The sequence below is a fragment of the Pteropus medius genome, unplaced genomic scaffold, assembly GCF_902729225.1.
Source record: "Pteropus medius unplaced genomic scaffold, Ma_sr-lr_union100, whole genome shotgun sequence".
Classification (NCBI taxonomy): domain Eukaryota; kingdom Metazoa; phylum Chordata; class Mammalia; order Chiroptera; family Pteropodidae; genus Pteropus; species Pteropus medius.
In genome coordinates this window covers 5552108-5576602 of record NW_024355990.1, presented here as the reverse complement: position 1 = coordinate 5576602, position 24495 = coordinate 5552108, and the positions used below count along the sequence as shown (strand labels likewise).

At 55.5% G+C, this 24495-nt stretch overlaps 2 protein-coding genes across 4 annotated transcripts in view; both read left to right on the top strand.

Moving 5' to 3' along the window:
• Nucleotides 1-4066: 4066 nt before the first annotated feature.
• RPL38 (ribosomal protein L38) lies at nucleotides 4067-8390 on the top strand. Of its 2 annotated transcripts, none has more exons than XM_039859298.1 (5): nucleotides 4067-4181; nucleotides 4399-4432; nucleotides 4560-4620; nucleotides 7513-7635; nucleotides 8316-8390. In XM_039859298.1, the coding sequence occupies exons 2-5, from the start codon at nucleotides 4430-4432 to the stop codon at nucleotides 8339-8341; spliced, it is 213 nt and encodes a 70-aa protein (XP_039715232.1). In that variant the 5' UTR covers nucleotides 4067-4181; nucleotides 4399-4429; the 3' UTR covers nucleotides 8342-8390. The 2 variants fall into 2 exon arrangements, with proteins under 2 accessions (XP_039715232.1, XP_039715233.1); XM_039859299.1 differs by having other exon boundaries at nucleotides 4139-4228.
• Nucleotides 8391-11652: 3262 nt separating this feature from the next.
• Nucleotides 11653-24495, top strand: part of TTYH2 (tweety family member 2) — a 31477-nt gene continuing 18634 nt past the window's right edge. For both annotated transcript variants that reach the window (XM_039859143.1, XM_039859142.1), the window contains exons 1-3: nucleotides 11653-11844; nucleotides 19136-19308; nucleotides 22741-22852. In XM_039859143.1, coding sequence (XP_039715077.1) covers nucleotides 11719-11844; nucleotides 19136-19308; nucleotides 22741-22852 — 411 coding nt within the window. In that variant the 5' untranslated portion in view covers nucleotides 11653-11718. The remainder of the gene's footprint in view (nucleotides 11845-19135; nucleotides 19309-22740; nucleotides 22853-24495) is intronic.

The window sequence follows — 24495 nt, the reverse complement described above, 5'->3', positions numbered from 1 at the left end:
GGACAGGACAATCCTGTTCCAAGTTCAGGGCATCCGGTGGCTACCTGCCCACACCCCACCTCGCCAGCCAGCCAGAGCTCCAAGCGGAAGCAACACAAGGGGACACTTTGAGCATTCCAGAGAAAGGGCTAGGCACAAAATTGAGAGGTGGCCTGGGGTGCAAAGCCAATAGCCTGCGCCCAGGTGTCACCTGGCCACAGGCACAGACACCCAATATAATAAAAATCTTCTCTAGGTTTTGTCCTTCTAGTCTAGTGCCTCTCAACAAGAAGTGGTTTGACCCCCAGGGGGCATTTGGCAATGTCTAGAGATGGGTTTGTCACAATTGTTAGCATCCTACGATGTTCGGAACAGCCCCGGCCCCAACCCAGAATGGTCTGGTCCGAGGTCAGTAGCGCCCAGTTTGAGAAACCCTGCTCTAGTCTGACTTGTCACACGTTGTGGCTTTTAGCTCAGCAGCTGTGTGTGCCCCTCGGGGGTGCACCTGAGGTTCTCTCAGACCCCGTGAGGGCTGGAGGAGGTGGGTAACCTGCCTCTCTTTAGCTTCACCATCCTTGGATTCCCCAAAAAAGCAGCAGCCCCAATGCCCACACCCTGCCTTCTTCCCCCCTCCCTATCCTTTACCCAGGCTGCTGAGTTCAGCAGGAGAGACTCCAGACTCTCTCCCGCTGAAAACCCTCAAGGTTTAATAAGCGGCTCTCTTCCGAGATGACTAAAGGCCAGCCCTGCCGGCAGCCAAAGGCGTGGGCCTCTTGGGGGCCTCTTGGAGATTAAATGAGATGGTAGATATAAAAGCACCCCGTCAGGTATGAAATGCTATACAAATATTACCTCTAATTTATATAAGTACTCTAAGCCTAAGATTTTAGAATTCAAGGCAGCAAGGGGCTGGTTGCTTTCCATGTCCAGTCACAGCCTGGGCGCCCCCGTGTGGTCACTGTGGGACACCACACCCAGGACAGGGGCTGTATTTCCAGAAGTCCCAGAGGAACCAGGTCAGATGGCACTGACTTTGGTTTTTTAAATTATCCCGTTGAGGCTTCACAGCAGCCCTGTGAGGAAAGAGAGCCCCACACACCTCGCTTCAGAAGCAAGTAAATGAAGGAGGCGAGGCTACCACGGGCCACAAGCTACTGTGCGACGCCGGCAGTGGGCCCATGCGGGACCCGGGGCAGACCCACAGAGCAGCGGAAAGTGGGGCGGGGGCAAGTCTGGGTGCCACTCCTCCACCCCTGCCCCCCAGCTCCCATTACACATTAACTAAATGAATGGAATGAATGGAAAGAGAGAAAACGTGGAGGCTGGGGAGGTCTTCCTCACGTCGCCCCGTGAGGTCGGGTGCCCGTTGTTGGCCAGTCCTGGTGCCCTGAAAACTGACGAGAACTCTAAACCAGTTCACCTTCAGGGGTGCCAGGGCGATGCCTGCTGCGGGAGGAGGAGGCCATGTGCCTCACCTGCTGGGGGGCCCATCCCAGGACAACCCTGAGCTCAGCAGGTAGCAGGAGGGAGGCGAGAGGACTGGATTCTTCCCACAGCTCTAGACACGCCCTCCGTCCATCTCCAGCTCTCGGACCACACCGCTGTCCCCCCTGGTTGAAACCCCACCCGGCCCTTGGACAAAGACAGTAGCCCTCACTATTCCCACAGCCACCAGCCTCGGACATTCCAACCCATCGCCCACGCTTCACAGACAGAGTGACCTGTAACAGGCAAACTGGACAATGCCATGCCTGCTGTCAGGTCCTGGGTCTTCATCTCGTAGCGTCCGCCCTGGGCCCCTTTTTAGAGCTTTCCACCTTGTCTGTGTGCATCAGCATCACCGGGCCGCTTCTGTCAAATGCAGCATCCCGGGCTCCACTGTCAGAGGCACAGCTGTTTCACTCCAGGCGGGGGCTTTGGCCCGGTGGTTGCCGGCAGTCCCTGCCACACCATGACCTCTGGGATTCGTCTTCCCCTGAAATGTGGGAGGCGTTCCCTCCAGGCTCCTCGCTTCGCTTTTGGATAGCCGCCGTTTATTTTACTATCTGTCCCCCTTGGGGAGCTGGAGAAAGCCTTTGGTACTTGAACAAATTTGCCTTTGTGTTTGTTTCTACACATCTATGTTCTCTTATTACACAATGCAGAAGAGTGAACATCTGTCTCTCTGGGATCACTGCCAAAAGGGAGATGCAGCCCCTCCCGCTGTCCCCTGTCCGTATCTTGTAGGTCCTGCAGTAAGGAGAGACACCAGGCATTCACTCAACAAATATTTTTGTGGTCCTACTATGTGCCAGGCATGCTTTGTCCAGATTAACTCTCCATCTCTCCCTCTCTTTCTCCATCTACCCCCCGCTCATCCCTCATCAATCCATCTACCCTTCATATAGTGAGCAATCTCAGATACTGCATCCAGCTTGAGAATCCTAAGGTGTCAGCACTGAGCACCTATTGTGCATGTGTATGTGCAGCGTTTCGAGAGTTATCAGCACAATATGGCACTCTACTCTTGCCTTCAAAGGAAAGTCAGTACAAAGGTATAAAAAGATTAACACAGCGGCATAGTCTATCGAGAGGGGTGTGCGTGTGAAACGTGAGTGACAAGTGACAGGAGTTGGAGGGTCCTACCTGAAGGAGAGGTGGGACCTGAGCTCTGGAAGGTGAGCAGGACTCAGCAGCAGACTACGGGACATCACGAGCACGTGCCTGGATTCGGGAAGTGGCCAGGGCGTCAAGAGGCCCGCTGGCTGGACCGAAAGGTTGATTGCCTATAGTAGAGCAGTGGAGTAGAAAAGATCAGAAAGGCATCAGCCCAGAGGAGAGGCTGGCAAAGTCGGGCTAAGAGATTTGGGAACATCCTTCTCAGGTCAAGACTGAGGCACTCCTGATTTCTGGGCTGCACCCCGACCTTCAGACAATCTAAGAGGAAGCTCTTACCAACTAACTTTCCCACCATTAACACCTAGATGCATCTGTAGTTACAGATGGCTTCTTTTAAAAGGCTCTCTGGCACAATCAGGGGAGTACGTGATCCCCCGTTGGTTTATTCTTCCCTCTGTCCCCAGCACCCCTAGGAAGATGCCCAACGAGAAGAGTGAGTTCAAAGTCAAGTTCATGGTAAAATAGTCTTTTCAGATGTAACAATATGCACAAGGCAATTACATTCTGTTGTGCAGTTATTAAATTTGGAGAAAACAGACATAATAAAATGCAGACATTTGTAGAGATGTTAAAAATAAACTAAAAGTGGGGGATAAAAATAAAATCGATAACTACAGGTTTCCCAGAGCCCGCCTGAAGAGATGTTATATAAGAGCTGAGAGTAGATGCAGGCCGAGAAAATAGCATCAGGCGTGGGATGGAGGCGGGGAGGAACCAGAGGGGCAGAGGAAACACTGCCCTCCCGGAGCAGCCAGCTGGGTGGGTTTGGTGCACAGCCTGGCGAAGTAATCGAGAGCCTGGGCTTGGGATCTGAGCGACCGGGGTTCAAGTCCTGATTTCTCCTCTCCCAGTTCTGATAAGCCTTCATTCTCCTCATGGGTAAGACTCAAGAGCCACAAATGCCCCTGGGGGTCACAGAGGCCCTGTGGGTAAAGTGCTTAGCGCAGCGGCTGCCGGACCTAAGTGTTTGATAAATGTCAGTGCTGGAAGTATTAACTTGCTCTTATTGGGCACCAGTTCTCATAGGAATTGGAAGTGGCAGGTGGAAAATCTCCCCTAAATGGAAAAGAGGGTCCCGCTCATGACAGATTAGATATCCATCAAAAAAGAGACCAGAAGGAAATGTGAGGAACCCCCAGAAAGAGGTTCCAAAATATACATAGGAAGCTTCCTTCATTTAAATGAGAAAACTCTGAGTAGATGCGCAATGCACAGGTTTAATGAAAGTAGTAGGTATGTCTTAAGTCTTCAAATTAGATCTGAAATAAAACCTAGCAACGCCGAGGGGGTTGGGGCGGTGGGCGGGGGAGGGGAGGACGGAGAGTTAGAAAAAGGGAGGAGGGAGGCTTGCCCATCACGTTGGTGGAGCTGCAGTACTAATCTAGGCCAAAAGGGGGCAGAAGTGCTGCTTTGAAAAGGGCAAACGCCTACATCGTTCTTGACCCTTTGCAGACACCGTACCCAGCTTTTTCCGGGGGAGGGTTTAACTGTCCGGAAACGGAAGTCTCATTCTTTTTCATCCTCCTGGCTTCTTGTCGCTTGCTGTGAGTGTCTCTGGGGCGGGATGCAGGGAATAGAGGGGTAATCCGAGGTAATCCACGGCCGGGTGGAATCTGCGGACCCCCGAGCTGGGTCGAGCGTGTGGGGAAGGAGGAAGGAGTGCGATGGGGCCCGCATTTCGGGGGGGAGAGAGGAGGGGAAGCGGGGCTCGCCGCTGGTCCCCGCGCGCCCTGTCGACGCTGACGTTTGTCTTCCCCGCAGGTACCGGCGCGCGCCCTCCGCCCTCATAGCCATGGTGAGTACGACCCCTGCCCGGGGAGGCGCGGGGCGAAGGCGCTTTCGAGAGGGTCTCCGGGGCCCGGTGGGCTTGACTGTCGCCCGAAAATGTCTGCAGTTTATTCCTCGCTTCTTTTGTCTTGTAGCCTCGCAAAATTGAGGAGATCAAGGACTTCCTGCTCACGGCCAGACGAAAAGATGCCAAATGTAAGTGACCGCTGCGAGGGCGCAGATGCGTGATAACGACCGCGTTTGCGTGGAGCGGGCCCCGCGCCCGTGCTGCTGCGGGAGCGCAGTGTCAGGAAACGGGAGGCTGTTCCAGCATGTGCCTGGCGGTCTGGGAGCAGTGATGTTATATTTCCCACGAGAAAAAACGTGGTTGGCCAATATGTCAGCTTCTTTAGCTAAACGTGAACATTTTAAAAACCCGCCTTGAGATCATTTTTGTTTCATTGTGGTTTTGGTTTGCCGCTCTGAACAGAAGCCCTTACTGGGTGAAAGTCTGAAACCGCGTGTCCCATAAACCGAGTTAGTGCTGTGAGTTCAGTTCTGGACCTGTAGTGGCCTGAGAACAGACCCTACTCACAATGACCTTTATTTACTGAGTCATTTCATCAAAACGTAAAACCACAAGCTTTTGATTGATATGTGCTGGCCCCTGGTGCCCACGCATTCTCATTTTTAATATCAGTTGTGAGAAGGAATTCTGTTATCCCTTTCTTCCAGTTGGAGGAGGATTGGGAACTTGTGCTTGGTACAAGAGAAATCTTGAATACATTTAACTCCGTCATCTTCTGCTACATCAGATACTCCTTAACGTGTCCGTTCGCACTCACTTTTGTCCTAAAGAGAACATCAGGTCATTTGTGAAGTGAGCAGGGTCAGACTGATACATTAACGTGGGCTGAGACACTGTGTCAGCCCACGTTAATGTATCAGTCTGACCCTGTGTATCAGTCTCATGCTCTGTGTCAATGACAGAATGGTGTATAGGGAGGGCCTCTTGGTTGGTTCATGGGGACAGGAAAGGTTATATTTGTGTCCCTGTTACCTGAAACAGACTGTTGTCGTTGATCCTCTGGTGCTGTATGAAATGGTGACCACCTTTAGGAACAAATAGCATCTGATGGGACTGTCTGCCCTCTCTGATGGTTGTGGGGACCTCAGGTGACAGCATGCTTGTGTCGATGTGCTGTCATGCTATAAATAGGAGAGCTTCACGTTGGTTTTAGTTAAAACCAGGGAATTTGGGGTCACTGCCTGGTTCAAATCTCAGGTCTATCAGTAGGGAGCTGTCAGCAAGTTAAACATGACACTACCGATTCCTTGTGTTGACAGTGGGTGGTGACAGTATCTGTCTCATGGGATTGGTGCAAGGCTCACATCAGATGATCCGTTAGAGACCTCAGTACATTGAAGAGATGGCATTATATTCAGTTCATTGCACTTTAATTATTTGGGAGCCCAGTTTTAGTGTCCTAGGGTGGGGTCATGGTGCCCTGGACATAATAGGATGTTGAGCAAGCGTTAATAATTTTGTTTTCAATTCTAAAATGCACACAACAGAGTTTACCGTTTTAAGCATACAGTTCGCTGGTATTAAATGCATTCACATTGCATCTCCAGAACTCGATCTTGCAAAACTGAAACTCTGTGACTGTAAGCAGTAACTCCCCGTTCTCTCCCTCCAGCCCCTGGCAACCAGCCTTGTACTTTTCTTTATCGATTCGACAATTCTAGGAGCCTCATAAGTGAAATCATAGAATATTAGTTCTTTTGTGACTGGCTTGTTCGTTTAGCGTAATGCCCTCAGCGTCCATCCGTGCTGTAGCGTACGGACAGACCGCGTTTTGATTATCCAGTCATCTGTCGATGGGCGTTCGAGTAGATCCCACTCTTTGGCCATCGTGAATGGTGTTGCTGTGGACGTGGGGGTACCCGTACTTCTGGTCCCTGCTTTCAGTTCTTGGGCCTTATACCCCTAAGTGGAATTAGTGCACAACATGATAGTGTTGAGTGAACATTTTCCAAGAGCTCCACATACCTTACAAGCGTTCGTCTTAGTTTGTAGCTGCACAGCAGCTGCCGGGGACCGTGCAGCGTGCTTAGCTTTAAGAGGAATGTTAAGATGGCAGAATAGGTTGGCTTGAATGAATATTCGGGTTTCTGGGTTTATTAAAACGTGAGCAAGGCGGCCAGTGCCTCGCGCAGGCTCGGAGCTCCCGTGCCACTTCCTGTGTCCCGCCTCGTCCCGTAACGGGTCCTGCACGGAGCCGCAGGCTGTGAGTACACGGCACTTCGTGCTGCTGCCGTGAGGTGCTAAGCGCGTGTGTGTCTGGTCAGGTACTCGGGTTGAGCCCTGGAACCCACGGTCGCTCCTTAGTGACCTGATTCTCAATTGACACTCCAGTGCTTTTACAATGACAAGTTCGGGGCGGCAGGGGGTCAGGTCCAGCTGTTTTTTAAAAAGTTGGAATGAGAGGGTTGGTAGATGCACGAAATGACCAGCTTACGGAGAAGCAGATGGCAGTGCCCTGACACTCGTCCATAACCAGATGGTTGCAGAATTTCACACCCCGCACTGTTGAATTTGAGGTGCGCCTGGGGACCTCGATTGTCTGAGCTGCGATCCTGAACCCAGAAAATGGGTTCCATAGATGTTTTAGGAGACACTTGTCATCTCGTATGCAGAAGACTGATTTGTAGGAGTGTGGGAAAGTTCTCCATCCCAGCAGATGTCCCGTCTCCTTATTTTATGAACTATTTCCATTCCTTTTTAAAAACATAAGATGCATACAGAATGTTCTAGGATGTGTTCAGTGTACCCATACCATGTACCTTAAATACAAACAAATCAGTTAAGCCCCAGACTCTTGCATGTTAATATAAGGGAGGTGTAGGTTTCTGGCGCGGTTGTTAAGTACTAAGATCCTAGGGGGGGTCTTGTTTTCCGTGTCGAGGGGGCAGTACAGGGAGGCAGGTGCGGCTGTCAGTGGTTGCAGTCAGAAGTGCCACTTTCTCCGTAAGTGTAAAGCAGGTGAACTGTGTCATATCTTTTCTGTGATACAATTAAATTACGGATTCTGGTCTCTTTGGTAGCTGTCAAGATCAAGAAAAATAAGGATAACGTGAAGTTTAAAGTTCGGTGCAGCAGATACCTTTACACCTTGGTCATCACAGACAAAGAGAAGGCCGAGAAACTGAAGCAGTCCCTGCCCCCCGGTGAGTGACGTGGAAACCCCAGGTGGCGGGGGAGGGCGAGCCAAGAATTTGGGAGGTGTATGTGTCACCATCTTGTTTCTTGCGTTGTCCCCAAATTGAGTAAAGTCCACTTTGCGGTCTGAGCATCAGCTCCTGCTGGCAGCAGTGCAGGGGGTGGTGAGCACGGCCTGCGGCAGACACCCTTCCCCGGGCCCAAGGAAGTGAGCCCACCCTTCTCTGCTTTTCCAGTGCAGAATAGTAAGGTGACGCTTCTGTGTGTAACTCGCTTCATTCCCACTAGGCGGGGACTGGTTTCGATGCTCCCCATTTTTGCAGGTTGGACCACTGATTGAATAGAATAGACCTTGAGCATAGGCTCACCAAAGGGCCCATCCCGGTGGTAGGTGCGGGGAGAGCCGGGGAGGAAGCTGCCCGGGGCCACAAAGTGGGCACCTGTCAGCAACGAAAATGCTCAGCTTTGTGAGAACTAAGTGGGAACTCTCTAAAGGCTGAAAGAAGGGCTTTGGGAGGGTTTTTCGTTCTATCAAACACTAACTTAATATTTTAAGCAAAACCTCCCTGGTAGGCTTTGTTTTTGAGCTTTGTGAGCCCTATTGGACTTAAGCACAAAATCCAGACAGGCAACAGTAACTCAAAATATATCTTCTGGGTGACTCGCTTTTATATCTTACTTCTCCTAGGTTTGGCAGTGAAGGAGCTGAAATGAACCAGACATGCTGATCTGAACTGCATTAAAATTTTTAAAAATCTTAAAAGTGTCTTTTGTCTTTGAGGACGGGCAGGGAAGTGTTACTGGGTGGTGGCTTCTGCTGGGAATGGGATGGAGGTCCCGGTTGCGACCTCCTGCGTCCCTCATCTTGGGCCGTGGACAAATAAAACTATGCTTTTTTTTTTTTTAGCCTAAGTTTGAAAATAGGTAGAAGAGCCAGATGTTTGTGGAAGTAAGCCAGTATGCACTCGGGAGATTTAAAAGTCCCTTAGGTAAAATGCGCTCCCTGGTAAAGAAAATGATAGTTAAAAGGAGTTGATTAGCCTTCTGGTAATAGCTGCAAGCAAAGCCAGCCAGCCTGGGGACGTGGTGCTTTTGTGTCCCCCATGGCGTGTTCCTTGCTGCAGGGGTAGTCATAAGGGTTGGCTTTTTTAATTCTAGGACACTCCCGTGTTCCTGATAAAGGAGTTTGGAACAGGGCGGGGTGCAGTGAGACGGATGAGGTAAAGGGACAAATTAGACCAAGGGCTCAGACCAGAACTTTCAAGCTGAGAACAGATGAGCAGATGGTAGCCTAGCAAAGTGGGCCAGGCATTCCAAGGAAGAGGGAACATCCCGAAACGGGAAAGGAGACCTTGGAACTGAAAGACCAGTCTAAAATCACATCTAAAGAGAAGAGCTGGGTTTCTGCCAGAGGCAGTGGGATAGATAGATATGGTCCCTGGGGTGGCGTCTGAGGCGGCCATAAAGGCCCACATCCCAGCGTGAGTGGCAGGTTAGGTCTCAGGCCTGACGGGGGTTAAATCCTGGTTCTGCCACTTGCTGTCCTGCATGATGTTAAGAAATTGCCTCACTTCCGTGCACCAGTTATCCTCCCGGGAGGACTCCAAACCCTCGCTATGGGAGTCACCAAGGAAAACAGGCAAACAGATGGGAAAGAGCTTAGATCAAGATCCATGGCCCCAGCTGTCTCCCTGCTCAGTGGCAGGGCTGTTCACCTACACACATCCATCCCCTGCTCCCCTCAGGACAGGCACAGCATTGTCCTGGTGGCAGGGCAGTTGGCCAGGTGCCATGTGATGCACACATCTGAAGCAGAGACAAAAGGCTCACTGAGCCTGAAACAAAGATCCTCCCACATGTGGCATGCCCAGCACAGGCTGGGCTCCTAGGCCCTTGGCAAGGAAGTGTTCCAAGATTGCATCCCAACACTGCCTCGATTTCCACAGGCTATGGCAACTAACCATATCAATACTTACTTCAGTGGTTTATTGTAAGGGTTCAATGAGCTAATTTTCAAAGGACTTGGCACAGCAAATTTGGGAGATGGAGATGGAGTCATGTCAGAATGGGCCACAAGGTGGCGACATACTACACCAAATGAGCAGTCTACCGGGACAGTCTGCGAATGGGGATAAAATCCACTTCCAAGTAACTAAGTGCCTGAGACCACTAGTTAAAAAGTTTTTTTCTATAAGACTTTTAAGGATGAAGGTCGTTTTTTAATCTGGCTATGAGAGATGAGTTTTCTTTCCTCTGGGAGGGGTCCACGGGTGCTCAATAACTGTCCACAAACTCCAATGGGGGACCTTCAGTCTTCTCCATTCTTTCAATGCTCAATTCCCAGGAGGGGGGGTGTACCACTGGGGCTTCCTTTGTCCCAGCACATTGTCCAGAGACTAGCCCCAGCTCCTAGGAGACAAGCCCCGTGTCTAGAGAAGGCATCCTTTCATGCCGAGGTTCTCAGCCCTGGCTTGTGCCTTGGAGTCATTTGTGGCACTTTTTTAAATTTTTGCTATGGCAGCCAAGGCTGATTGCAGAGATTCTGATGAAGCTGGTTTAAGGCACAGGTCTATTTTAAAGCCCTCGGGTGGCCAGGCTGACCACTGCCTTGCTGAGTCAGCTTGTCAGCCTGGGTGAGCTTGTTTTGGCTGTGCCAGGTGGGAGGCGAGGTGTGGGCCACAGTTGCTGCTTTGGAAAGGACGGGAATGCTGTTCCCACCCTAACTCCCAAGGAGTCCCTGGGAGCTCTGTTCTGTTCAGCCTCTGGCTCACCTGTCTAGGTCAGCAGGCCTCTGGCGAAGCAGCTAGAATGCTCACTCACCGTCTAGCTGGATGCAGACAAGCCCACCAGGAGGAGAGGCCCAGACCACAGGGCGAGACTCCCTCCCCCGGCCCCTGGCTCTCTGACAGAGTGTGGTGCCCCCGTGGGCCATCCACGTGCGTTTGTGGGTGTTTCCGGGACTCGCGTCCACGCGAGTTTGCAGGCATTTCCAGGACTCCTGGAGCCAGGAACCTGGAACTCTCTCCCAGGTCTCCTGTGTCACTGGTGTCTGCTCCCGTTGCTACCGCCCCTCAGACTGGCTTCAGGCGCTGTGTCTCCAAGCCAAGTCTGATCTTATCACAACCCCTTAACTCCTCCACTCCCATCTCCCCAGCCCCATACGGCCCTCGACCTGTCTCTGCCTGTCCCACGTTATGGGTCACCCCACGCTGTTAGCAGCTGCAGAACCGGCCCTATCACGCCCCAAGCCTCTGCAGGCGCTCTGAGGACTCAAGGAAAGTTCCCGCGAGGTTTGATCTGATCTGCGGCTGCCGGGACCGGCTTCCTGTCCGCTGACCCTGCTCTGATATTGCTTTTCCAAAGCGTCCCTAACGTGGCCAGGTTTACTTCCTTATGTGTGAACTGTTGCCATCTGCCCGCTGAAGGGCCATAAACCCCAGGCAGGGGTTTCCATCTGTTTGTTCACTGATAGATCAGTGCCTGGCACGTAGTAGGTGCTCGGTAAATACGTGTTGCTGACGGCCTGGCGTCCCCTCCCCTCTGGATGGCTCCAGGAGCCCTTCCTCCAGGTGGCCCGCCCTGTTCCGCCCGCTTGCCACGCTGCTTTCCTCAGATCCTAGTGCTCCCTGGGGGGCTGCTACTGAATGTCGCTCCCTTCTGTCCCCAGTATGTTTATTGCCCTCTAAAAACCTCAGGAACGGCCACCCTCGCTTCTCTCATACTACGACTGCCAGCTGCACTCACTGACACTTTATATCCTTGATTTGATAATAAGTAATTAATGAGAAGCCCGGGGACTTAGAGACTGCTGTTAAGAAAGAGATTTAGGAGCGTCCTGGGGGCTGTTTTCACTTCTCCTTCCGCTTCTTTCGCCAGTGGGGCAAGGACAGATCCCAGAACGCAAAGGGGTGGGCGGGTCCTTGGGAGCCACGCGCTGCAGCCAGTAGGTGCGCCCAGGGGCGGGGCTGAGCCGGGGGCGGGGCGGGGCTCCGGCCCGGGGCGGGGCCGGGGCGGGGCGTGGGGTGGGCGCGCGTCCCGGGCCTGGTGGCGGTGGCGGCGGCCGCAGCGGGCGGGCTCCCTCCGGCCGAGCCATGCCCGCGCGCGTGGAGTACATCGCGCCCTGGTGGGTGGTGTGGCTGCACAGCGTCCCGCACCTCGGCCTGCGCCTGCAGCAGGTGGACAGCACCTTCAACCCCCGCGATGAGAGTTACCGGGAGGTGAGTCCGCGCGGTGCCAGAACCGGGTCACCCCTCTCCCCCTCCCCAGCCTGCGGCTCTCCACACGCCTCCCAGACGCCACCCGCCTCTGCTGCAGCCCCTTCCCTTCACCCCTCTTCCTTTTGCCCCCGGGACCCTTGGCCCTCGGCCCCTCGCGTCTGGAAACCTCATGGGCCGGGGAAACGGTGGGAAGAGGAGGAGGGGCGCGGAAGCTGCCCGCGGGGGAGGGGCCGAGGGGGAGGGCCGCGCCGGGCGGGGTGGGGACATTTGTGCCAGTACCCGGGTGACTCCTGCGCTCCAGCCGACGGGCGCCCGGAGCTTTCCTCCTTCCGCGGTTCCGAGACGAGCTCTCGCTTTCCGGGGCCGCGCGGCCTAGGAGAAGTTTGGGGACAAACTGAGTGGAGGCTCCCGAGTTCGGCTCCGCGGCTCCCTCCGCCCAGCCGCTCCTGCAGGGTGGGGGCCGCCGCCAACCCCTCTTCCTGGGCCCCTCCCGAAAGGCTTTAGGGCTCGGGGAGACGGCAAAGGGTGACTAACCTGGGGTACGCTGAGAACCCCCAGCCACTGCGGTTGTTTGAGGGAGGGAGGGTGGCCCTGGGTCAGCCCTATCCTGTATCAGCGTCCCCGGCCTTCCGTACACACACGCCGTCTAGACCCTGGATTTCTGGGGTCTTGGCTTCTTGGCCTGTCACTTCCGCCCACGCATACCCTTGCATTTCCGCTCTTTCCTTGCTCTTCTGGCCCTTCCCTCTGCGATCCCTGCACCCCGTGGGTGGGGGTTGCTCCCCAGACCTCCCCGCCCAGGCAGAGCTACAGCATCTCCCTGCCTCTGTGGCCCAGCTGTCAGTTCTCCACAGAGTCAAAGATTCAGGCTGGGCAGCCCCTAATGGGAGCCCATTTGTTCAGAGCTATGCGCCCATCTCAGGACTTTGAACCCTGGAGGCCTCAGCCTGCAGTGTCAAGTTCTCCCGCACAATCTTCCTGTGTGGGCCCTGGTCAGGCGGGTTAGGGCAGAGCGGGGGCTGGTCCTGGAGTCAGCTCTTTGCCTGCCAGGTCTTTCTCCTGCATGGCCCGGGATCCTGATCTGGTAGAGTATGCAATGCACCCTTGACTGGGAGTCTAATAATAACCCCTAGTGTCCCTGTCACCCCCTCAGGCCCCAGGCAGATGGTGCCTGCCCTTTCAGAAAAAGGGAGAAGCAGAGCCCCTCCCTGCGGTGAGGCAGGGATCCAGGGGGCATTGCAGAGGGTTTGCCTGGCTGGGCTCCTTCATGATCTGCGTGGGCCCCTCCCTCTCCCAGAGCCCCACTTGTGGAAGTCAGTGTGCCTGAGAATGCTCCAGCTGGGGACAGCTCCAGAGTCAGAGGGACTCTTCTGCTCCCTGCAAGTGCATGAAGAGAGGCGGATATGATTTCAGAGACAGCTGCATTGTTGCGTGCGTGTGCGTGTGCGTGTGTGTGTGTGTGTGTGTGTGTCTGTCCCAAACCCTGCGCCCCAGATCCTGTACCCATAGTCTCCAACCATAGTTTCCTCCTCTCCACTGGAGGAAATCTAAACTCCTGCCCGGGTCAAGAAGACCTCACCCCTTGGCTCCCAGAGACAGCACCTGTCTGGCCTGCAGATGTGGCCAGCCGGGCCTGAGCCTGCCCCATCCCCCTTAGTCCCACGGAGAGGTGGCATCTGAGTCAGAGGGACCCACTCAGCCCTGCCCCTGTCTTCCCAGGGTTTGGAGCCTGGCACACTGTGCTGGGTGTCAAATGACTCCAGAGGGCATCCCCTTCCCATGAGCCACTGCTCCTGGACAGCCGGACACCCACCCCCACCCCCACCTCCACCCTCCTTGTCCCACTTAGGCCTCCTGAGGGATCTGAGTGGGAGATTAGTGCCGTAAGCCAGGCCAGGATGGGGAGTCTGGCTCTGGGTGTTATTTAAGGCAGCTCCTATATTGATAAGTTCCCCTGTTTGTGACCATGGATCTCTCTTAGACATCCCCTTTCTCCTGAGTGGCAGTCACTGCCAGAGTCAGGCGGCAGGTTGTTAAGACCATGGCTTGGGCACCTTCTGCTGTCAGTCACCTCGGTGCTCAGCAGACTCGATTGGAAACAAGCTCCGTGTCGTACTTGGGCAACGTGACGACCGAGGCAGCGAGGGCTTGCTGGGGCTCTGCCGTCCAGCTGTCTGGGTTGGAATCTCGGTTTTATCGCTAACCGTGTGACCACGTCAGGCGTCTCAGCCTCTCTGAGCCTCCCTTCCCTCACCTGCAAGTATCAAACAAGGTGTTCCGTGTAACATGCTCGGTACAGAGAGGGTCCCACAGCATGTAGTACGACCCAGTGGTACGAATCATCACATGGACTGGCCTCGACGTTCAGCAGTATGTCCAAGACATACTCCACAGGGGATACGGAGGGAAGAAACCTACAGACTCTGATCAGGGAAGACTGGGAAACAACACACGAACAGTGCTGGCTTGTGACACAATGTTCCTATGCGTGTGTGTGCGCGCGCGCGTGCGTGTGTGTGTGTGTGTGTGTGTGTGTACACACCAAACACTAAGTGGTGATGGAAACAGGCAGATGAAGCCCTGGAGGAGAGCTCGGGGAGGGGACGAGGCAAAGGGGGGGTCTTAGAAGAGTGGGGAGACTGAAGAGCAGGCGCCTGGCGAATGGAGAGTCCTGAGCCAATTCAGTTCCCAAGCCTCCCTAAGGAAGCACTCCCTTTCTGGCGTCTGGGGCAGCAATAGAAGCCCCCTGACCGTGTGTCCTTCCGCCCCTCCTCCACCCCTGGACCTGACCCTGAGTCCTTGCTCTGGACCTGGAGAGGTCGCTCGGGTCCTGGAGAGGTCATTGGGCTGAGCACCAAAGTGTAAGAGGGAGCGTGGTCCCTGCTGTGTGCCCGGAGGGGAAGCGCCCATAACGCCTGGCCTGGGTCTTCTCCCCTTTGGCAGGCCGGGAGATGAAGATGATTCTCACTTCAGAGAGGGCCCGATAAGCCAGTGGACGTAAACCACGTGGCCAGTGTCTGGCACAGCAGAAACTGCCACAAGCGCTGCTTGGAAAGGAGACCCCAGCTGTCCAGGTGTCCACTGGGCGGAGTTGGAGACAGCGGGAAGGGGACCTGGCACCACCCCTGGCTGTCTCCCAGAATAAACCACTATAGTTTCCTCCTTCAGCTGACCACCCCACCTCCTTGGGAGACCAGACGCTGATGAGCTCATGTGCTTGAAAGGTCTTAGTCAGCTCCAAAATGCTGTGCAAATGTTGATTGTTGCTACTGTCAACATGCAGGAGCCACATGTGTGCTTTCTGTCCCCTATAGCTCCTGCATCCATAGACCAGCCACTCCGCTGGGACATGCATGAAGAAGCAGAGAATATGTTTAACTTTCTACACTTAGGCATGTATTTTCATGTCTGAACTTCAGTTCATAGACTCCCCAGAGAGTCGCAAGTGTGTATCCCCAGGCCAGAGTGGAGGCTAGACCCAGAGCTACAGGGCCCCCCACAACTGAGCTGGTCTCAGGAGGAAAGGCCAGAGGCGGGATTTGAGAGGAGCCAAGGTTGGGATGAGGAAGCCCCATTCATCCACTCTGAACATTGAATCATAGTCATCAGATGATCACGCTGTCCCCCCAACCCCCACCCTTCCCCCAGAGGCCCAGGGAGTGGGTTCTTAACCCTTCCCAATCCATGGGCTCCAGCTTCCCTTCCTCTGGCCTCATCCCTAGGCTGGCTCACTCTGTTTCCTGGGGTCTTAGGGTGAGAGGGTGTTCAAGTTGTTTGCCCCTCCCGCACCTAGTGCAGAAGCCCCTTGGGGTCTAACTGCATTCCCAGAGTGCAAACTGGTCACTGCTGCCCCCCGCTTGGGTCTTGGGTTTCTGCTCTGGGTTTCACATGACAAAATGACAAACCAGAACTAACCGAAGCTGCTGAAGAGGAGAGAGGCTGGAGCCTGGGCCCCGATATGGGGGCTGTGGGCACGTGTTGGGTGGGACTGGGAGGTGATGGTGGCTGCAGGTTCCTCCTCTTCCATCCTTCCCCCCACACACACACACACCCCCAAGCGCATGGGGATTTGCAGTGTTAATTAGCGGCAGGAAAATAATTGCCTCTTAGAAGGTGGCAGTCAATGCCAAGGGGGCTGTGGGAGATGGTTCTGCTGGCTTCGGGGGCTGTGGGAGATGAATTCTGCAGTTTTGCCTCGGTTCCCTCGTTCCTCAACATGGCTTCTTCCTCCTCCCCCACTCCCTCCCCCTCTTCTTCCTTCCCACTCCTCCCACATGGCTCACCCTTGTCCCCAGCACCGGGGGTGAACTGCTAACCGTTCCCTGAGGTCAGGTTTCCCAGCATGGCCTCCCCAGGGCTGGACTGCATCATCTGTAACCTAATTGAGGCCAGCTGCCCAGCTTGGAGAGGCCCCGGCTGCAGAATCCCAGGGCCCTGCCCACGGGACTGGGCTCGCAGGAGGCCAGGAGGCCTGAGCGGACCATAAGAATGTGAGACAGGGGAGCCGGGGCAGGGGCTAAGTGGGGTGGGCACGGGCTATGATGTGAAGAGGTTGAAATAACACCAGCCCATGTCTCAACCGCTTCTGGGAGGCCCTTCCTTGCTGGGCGGGGACACGTGGTAGAGTCTGTGGGGTTTCCTGTTTGGGATAGATTGTGTGGGACTGTCTGAGAGGCAAGCTAGAAGTCAAGGGTAGCTGGGAGGAGGTCTGGATGTTAACCGGTCTCTACACAAAAAGTTTGTCTGAGTTTTTGTTACTTTTTTCCCCCCATTTAAGAGTAACTTATAAGAAACTGCACACTCTTAAGTGTGTACCTTAATGTGTGTGTGTGTGTGTGTGAGAGAGAGAGAGAGACAGAGAGAGAGAGAGACAGAAGGACAGAGAGAGACAGAGACCATCCCAATCGTATTCCTCACCCCCCGGAGGCTCCCGAAGGTACCTGACTCTGTCACTGCAGATGAGTTTCTCTGACCTTGAGTTTCACATAAATTAAACCACCACACTGTCTCTGCCATTTTGCCTGACATTATGCCTGTGAGATTCATCCAGATCACCACGTGTAGCTGCGATTTACTTTTCGTGGCTGCATCGTATTCCATTTTATGACTGTGGCACATTTTCTGTTTCTGTTCTCTTGTCGGTGGACATTTGGGTTGTTTCCAGTGTTTGCTATATTCCCGTTGTATTAAGCGGCTGTGAACGTTTGGGTGTCTGTCTTTTGGGGGACGTGAGCCCTCCTTTCTGTAAGGTAACATTCAAGAGGGGGATTTCTGGGTCGTGGGGTATGCACGTTGCACAGTGGTTTTGCAGATTGTTAAGGGGATCCCTAGGTTTTAGCAGAGGAGCCCAGGGGCCAGCAAGGGGGTGACTGGGACAAAGCAGGGCATTTCTGTCCACTCAGGGCTCTGGTAAGCGAGTCTGTTTGAAAAAAAGGTTAAGCTGATAGGAAGTCACCAATCTGTGCTTCCCAGGCTCGAATGGGACACAAATTGCCTGGGACGTCTCTAGATGCATTTCTGATTCGCTAGGTCTCGGGCAGGGCTTGGGGTTCTACATTGCTAATGAGATTCTGCATTCTAGATGTCAGTGTCGGAGGTCATGGGTTGGGGAACTTCACTCACTTTGAGTAGCGAGGCTCGAAGCCCCACCTGTCCTCGGCCTCCTTTCCCTTGGCCTGGGGCTTTGGGCCCTCCAGCGAGGGCCCCTGGCTGGGCGCAGGAAGCAGGCAGCTCCTTTGCGCCGTCTCACCGGGCAGGGGCCTCCTGGGTCAGTCCATGCGACAGGCTTAGTGGTCCAGGCTGGGGACCCAGCCCTCGCCACATCATGAGGACCTGAGCACGGTGAAGTGTACAGGTCTCCAGGCCTTTCCAGCTGCCTGGAGGAGGCTTACCGTCCGAGCTGCAGAGTCTAGGAGGCGAGTCCCTGGTCACACCCGTGACGTATTTATCTCCAGGTGAAGGCGAAAGCCACACTTTAAGTCACAGCCACCACCCCACTCCCAAATGAGCCATCTCTCCTGTGTTTTTCTGTGCCGTCCCCACCACTTCGGCCATTTGTCCCTGAGGCTTGGAAGCCTGTTGTCCAGGTGAGCAGCGGAGCGGCAGGCCGAGCCAGGGGTCTGAAGGCCACCGCGAGCCCTCACAGGGCCGAGCAGCCGAGCTGGCGGGGGAAGGGACGGGGAGCCCAGCAGGTGGCTTCGTTTAGTGTCCAGGCCTTGGGACTGCGGCCCCAGCCTCTGACTCTCACAGGTGTCCTTGGTGTGTGTCTCCTGCACAAGGCTCGTCTCCCCCTTACACCCAAAGGGTCCCGGTGTCTCCCCGACTCTGCTGATCGCCACCACCAGCATGTGGGTTCCCCAGAACAGGCTCTGGCCCCTGGGGGTTCTGGGCCGGGACCCAGTCAGGAGCACGTGGGAAGCTGGGCCAGGCTGTCAGCTCAGGAGCCTAACCTAGAGCCAGGTCCAGCCCTGGCTGGCGGCCACCAATCCTGGTGCCATCTGGTGCCCATCTGGCTAAGTCGAGATCAGAGGGCATGCAGCAGGGCATGAGCCTCCTGAGAGAGAGCAGCTCCCTTTGTAGGACCAAGTGGACCTGAGACGGCATCCCACGCCCCCTTCGGAATTCTGGGCTTCGCCGCCACCATTGGCACCTGGGGGGTCATTGTCCTGTTCAGGATGCCATGAAAGGGACCCCATGGGTACATGTCCTAACATCGCCACCTCCTCTAACACAGAGATGGCTTGTTGTTTTTCTGGATGGACCCCAACACCTAGGACAAAGCTTGGAGGAAGCAGATACACCACGCCATCCCCTCCCAGCCCCGTCCCAGGTCCCACTCAGCTTCTGAGATGTCCTGCCCAAGTCCCGTGTCCTCCAGTATGCTCTGGCCCTCGTGGACGTCCCTCTCCCTGTCTGTAATGCAGCCCATCGCCCACAGCCCTCACTGTCAGCCGACAGCTCCTGCCTTGTCTTTTGAATGGTCCTGAGCGGCTCATTGGGCAGGGTCTGCTCCATGTCCCCACCTGGGTGAGTCGGCCACAGACCTGCAGGCCAGGCTCCAGCTGTTCCTCATCATCCACCCCCCTCAGTGGATCGCAGCCCATTCACTCGTCCTGATGCCCTCGCCCCACCCAGCCTGAGTGCCAGACACCTCGTTCACAGCAGGGCAGACAGCTCATCCTGGTTCCTGCACCCACCGCCCCTGGGAGCTCCAGGCCCAGGGGCCAGGGCACTTCCCAACCCGACCCTGCCCCAGGGGACCGGTGCTGACACCAGACCTCTCCCTCTTCAGTCTCTGCTGTTCCTGGGGCTGGTGGCCGCCGTCTGCCTGGGCCTGAACCTCGTCTTCCTCACGGCCTACCTGGCCTGCGCGTGCTGCTGCAGGCAGGACAATGCAGTGCAGACCAAGCAGCGTGACTCCTGCTGTGTCACCTGGACAGCCGTGGCGGCCGGCCTCGTCTGCTGGTGAGTGTCCTCCGCGCTGGGCGGGGCACGTCCGGCTCGGGGTGGGGTCTCGATATGCAAGAGAGCGAGGCGGCCCTGTGGATAAAGAGTGGGCCTGGCCACCTGTGTCATGCCGATGGTTCGCCTTTGACCGTGACAGCCCCTTCCTCACCTTCAGCCCCCCATTAAACCCCGAGCGGTCAGTTCATCAGCTTTCTGGACATGTTCTCCTGACGGAGCTCCAGGTACCTCGATGGGAGAACCTGTCCCCAGAATGAACGTCGTCCCTTTTCTTGCCTGGCAACAGGACTCGGATGCCTGGAGCGGTGATGGAGGTCTCTCTAGTGTGCCCCATGCCCGCCCTGGTGTGGGCCTCTCCAGTCCAGCAAGGACACGCCTGGCAGCCCCATGGGTCACTGCCTGAGCAGGTTACTGGGTGACATTCTTAAGCAAAGGGCGTCTCCACTTTCTGAGTCCCTGTCCCCTCCCGGCTGCCTTGAGGCTGTGAAGTCAGAGAAAGCCTGATGCAGCCCAGATCAGTGCCATCTTCTCGTGAGATCAACAGCCCTTCATGCCGTCAGCAAGACTTCTTTGCTTTTGATGAAGGAGCGAGGATTTCTCACCCCAGGCAAGAGCCCACCCTGCTGAGCCGCGTCCTCGGACACGCGGCCCTGTCGTGTAGAGTTGTTACATTTTTCTTGTTTTCGTATCTACGAATATTTCCAAAAGCCTCAGGTCCACCCTGAGACTTCCCGGGAGTGGTCACCCTGGAGGGGTAGAATCCCTCGTTGCTTAGTGTCCATTGCATCTAAGAACGCACAGCAGGAGTGACCCCACTTGTCTCGGCTGCAGGACAGGAGGCAGACAGGAAGCCGTGGACCTGGGGGGAGGACACCTGCGTTCTCAGGGCCAGTGCGGTTTTCTCCTCCGTTAGGACATGTTCACGGTCCCATCCTGTCGGCAGCATAAGGATCATCTCAGCCGAAACATGGGCGCGCGCCCGAGGCAGCACCGCGGGGTGATGAAGCAGTGAGCTCATGGGCAGGGCCCGGGCTGGGGGACACAGGCCACCAGGGCGACGTCATAGTGTCGGTCCCTGCAGAGCTGCTCCTGCGAAGTCACCGTGGGATCGAAAAGCCTTTTCGTGGGACTGAGCAGCAGGAAGGTGGGTGGGAGAGGCAGGGCACGAGACAGACACCTGAAGAAGCCGCACAGCTGGCCCCGCGGAGAGCCCTCTTGTGTGAGCTCCGATTTTTTTTAAAAACACGGCAAATGACAGAAGAATTCTATGGAACAGTAAGAATGGCTTTGGAGGGTCAATTCTAATAAGTAATAATTAAAGAAAACTCAAAACAGATGGAGTGCGTCTGGCATGACTCGTTCTAGGAAATGCTACGTGTCATTTCTGCCAGGCGAGGGGGCGCTAGTGGTAAGAAAAACAGGCACCATTTGTGCCTCTTGCTGGAGGTCCTCGTCTGCTGGGAGAGAGGCACGTCCAGACCCCACCGGTGCAGTGGGTGCGGGGCGGGCGCCGCCGACCTCCACTCTTAATAGTCACTCTAGGTGATTCTGTGCCGTGGTCCTCGCACCACTTCCTGAGGGCTGCTGAACTAGGGGTCAAGGGCGGCGCCTGGAAGGAGGTTGCAGCCTGGATCCCGTCCTGTTTTAAGAAACAGCATAAATGCGTGCACGTGTGCGTTCGTCTTTTCCCCCGGGATTAGTGTTTTGGATGAAAACTCAGAAGGCTGCTCAATGAACCTGCAGATGGCTCCCAGTGGTGTGGGTCAGATAAAATATGATGGATGACAGAGGCAAGATTTGAGATGATTTGTTCAGCCTGGAATGTGAGACGAAAACCAACTGGATGAAATTTCACAGGGGTAGATCGAAAGTTCTGCTTTTAGTTGAAACAACCACCACCAAAAAAAAAAAAAAAAAATCAAGGCAACACTGCAGGAAGGAAGAATCACTGGGCTTCACGGCAGTTCCTGGGGAGAAAACCAGGGTGTTTGCCGGCCACAGGGTCAGTGGTGGGGAGGGGCGGGTCTCAGGACGTTAGCCCGCTGCCCTGTGCCCAGAGCTGGGTGGACAGCCTGGGCTTGGGCGCCTCACTCAGGGGCCGTGTTTAAGGGTGACATCGACCGGTTAGAGAGCGTTGAACCAAGGACGGCGATGATATCTACAAGGCTCTGCAGGACGTATGTCTGGCTCAGAGAGCAGGAGGAGCAGGGGTGGCATGGAGCCACACGGACATGCCCAACGGGGCGTCCTGCAGAATTGGAGCCTTATTCCGGGGCGCCCCAGAGGACAGCCAAGAACTAATGGGGTCATGCTTTGAGGAGGTGGGCTTCGGCTCAGGACAAGGAACTTCCTGTGAGCCGGAGGTTTTCAGTGGAGCAGGCTGCCTCGTGGGGGCATGGAGAGCATGGATGGGCAGTCCCCCACTCCTGGAGGTTTCAAGAGAGACAAGTGTGGTTTCAGGGGACTCAATCACCTGTGTCAGTCACCTGGGGAGCTGTCAAAGATGCAGGGTCCTGGGGCTAGGCCAGCAACCCTCTACGCTTCAGAGTCACGGGACTAGAGAGCAGAAATATTGTCCTGCCGCCTAAATGAAAGATGCTGTGGAGCCGGTCGGGCACGCCAGGGACAAGCTGGCACTGAACCGTCACCTCCCGCCCCCACCTGCCAGAACTTGAGACGTCATCCCCTCCCGCATCCCCAGGAAAGAATTCCTCAGCCAAAGTCAAAAACCTGCTCTCTGTGGATATTTGACCAGCTTTATTCATAATCGCCAAAACCTGGAAGCAATCAAAGCATCCTCCAGTGGGTGAATGAGTAAATAGACGGTAGCACAGCCGGACAAAGGAATATTATTCAGCACTAAAAAGAAATGAGCTATCAGGCCGTGAAAAGACATGGAGGGAACTTAAATGCGCATTAGTAAGTGAACGAAACCAGTCTGAAGACAGACAACATACTGTGTGACTTCAACCACATGACATTCTAGAAAAGGCAAAACGATGGAGACGGTAAAAAGATAGGTGGCTGCCAGTGAGTGGAGGGAGGGAAGGGTGGATGGGTGGAGCACAGAGGATGTTTAGGGCAGTAACACGGCTCCATGTGACACGGTAGTGGTAGATACGTGGCATTCATTATACGTTTGTCCGAACCCACAGAGAGTACACCACCAAGAGTGAACCCTAATGCAAGCTCTGGACTTCGGTGACACGATGTGTCCATATGGGTTTTTCAGTTGTAACAAATGTCCTACCCTGGTGGGGGCTGTGACCGTGGGGGAGTCGGGGCTGGGGGGCGGGGGAGATATGCAAGGTCACTATCTTTTCCAGTCAATTTCACCGTGAACTTCAAACGGCTCTAAAACATAGTATATTTTTTTTAAAAAATAACTCTCTTCTGGGTTTCACCTCTAACTCTGTCGGGTCTCGCCCGTAGTGCTGCGGTGGGCGTTGGTTTCTATGGAAACAGTGAGACCAGTGACGGGGTGTACCAGCTCATCTACTCCTTGGACAACGCGAATCACACCCTCTCTGGGATCGACACGCTGGTAAGGTTCACGGGCGGCTGGCTGGGCCAGGTGCAGCCCAGAGGTCAGCGCAGTCAGAGCTAAGGCCCCGGTCAGATCCTAGGCAGCTCGGCCCCGAGGGGGGCGCGACTCCCAGAAACCCTGCGAGGGGCCCTCTGGGCTCTGGCTTCCGGGCGCCACGAGTCCAGCTGGGGGATCAGGGGGAGGGACCGAGTTAGGCGGGCGGAGCTTTTCGGGAAGGAAGGAGCTGCTCTGTGAGCCCTTGGCTGAGAGGGCGGGGAGTCTGGGCTTTCTCAAGTGTAGACCTTGGCGCCCCAGCGTATTGTCACCTTTGCTAGAAGTGCCGGGACATTCTCCTGGCCGCCCCATGGCAGCCCCGGGACCCCTACGAGGGAACCCCGATCTCACTTGGCCCAGCACAAGGATGGCCCCAGCAAGTGGCCTGTCATGTCAGGCAGCCCCAACTGGAACATCTGGACATTGCTCTGGCACTGCCTAGAGGAGGATTCGACCTCATTTCCCTTCCTTCTCCTTTAAGCTCCTCTAAGGCCTTAATCCCTCAGCCCCTCGGGAGGGCCTCGCCTTAAAGAGCCAGCCGTGTGGCTCATGGGTGCCCAGGGGGGCCGGTCGTGGTGGCTCTGGCCTCGGAGAGAGCCCTTCTGGGGAGCTGAGGGTCGCGTGCCAGACCAGGGCCCAGTGTGCCATGCAGAGCTCGTCCGTCTGCCCCTTATGTCTACTGGGACCCGTCCCTGGGGACTGAGAGCTCTCTGGACACTGGGCTGGGGTGGCTTCGCAGAGTGAGGGAGGGAACGCTGAGGCCAGCCTCGTGGGCAAACGCAGCCTGCCCAGAGTGTGGAGGCCTGGGGGAGCTCACCCCTGCCCTGGAGGGGGAAGAGGCCCCAGGATTACTGCCTCTGGGCTCGGCCTCCCCTTCTTCTGCCTCCTACCAGCACCAGGGCCCCTGGAGGAGGAACCCGGGCCCAAGAGCAGAACCCCCTGCCGAGGGCCCAGAGTCAGGGCCTTCACTAGCTGCCTGTGCAGAATGGCCCTCGTCTCCCCCAGTGCCATCCTGATGGGGGCACTTGAGTTCTTCTCGTCCTTATCCCACGGGAGGAGACTTGCATGGGGAAATGAGCTGGGAGCAGGACCCCAGGCTGGGCCTACCCACCTGAGCAGGCCGTGCGCTCCAGGGCCAGGTCCGGACATTTCTCGGCAGGCCCCCGTCTCTTAAATTCCCCCGTGTTCGCTCCACCGTTTTTGAGAAATGAGGACAGGAGCCCCAGGCTGTCATGGTGGTCCAGCCAGCAGGAGCTGCTTCCATCCCCTACGACCCCCTCCTGCCTCCTCCGTGAGCCAGGGCCCCAGTCCCGGCTGCTCCCTCCCATGGAGAGGGCTCTGAGTTCTCATGGGGCCTGCAGAGTGGGTTTGAGCCCTGGGGTGGGCACCCAACAAAGCCATCCCGAGGGGTGAAGGCCACGTAGCAGGTAAATGATGTGAGATGAGATACTGTCTGTGACAGTACCCGGCAATCTATAAAGTGCCCTCCAAATGGGCCCGGCTGTGGTAAGGAGTGCCATTATCATGGTGCTTTTATCATACATGTTGTTATAATCACCATGAAGGAGAGAGGAGGCTTAGACTAGGGGGTGGCAGGGTGACAGGTC

Excerpts from the sequence above, each read along its gene's own strand:
- RPL38 (XM_039859298.1), top strand. Across the intron at positions 4,621-7,512 it reads CAGACGAAAAGATGCCAAAT|CTGTCAAGATCAAGAAAAAT; the intron begins GTAAGTGACCGC and ends TCTCTTTGGTAG. Across the intron at positions 7,636-8,315 it reads GAAGCAGTCCCTGCCCCCCG|GTTTGGCAGTGAAGGAGCTG; the intron begins GTGAGTGACGTG and ends TACTTCTCCTAG.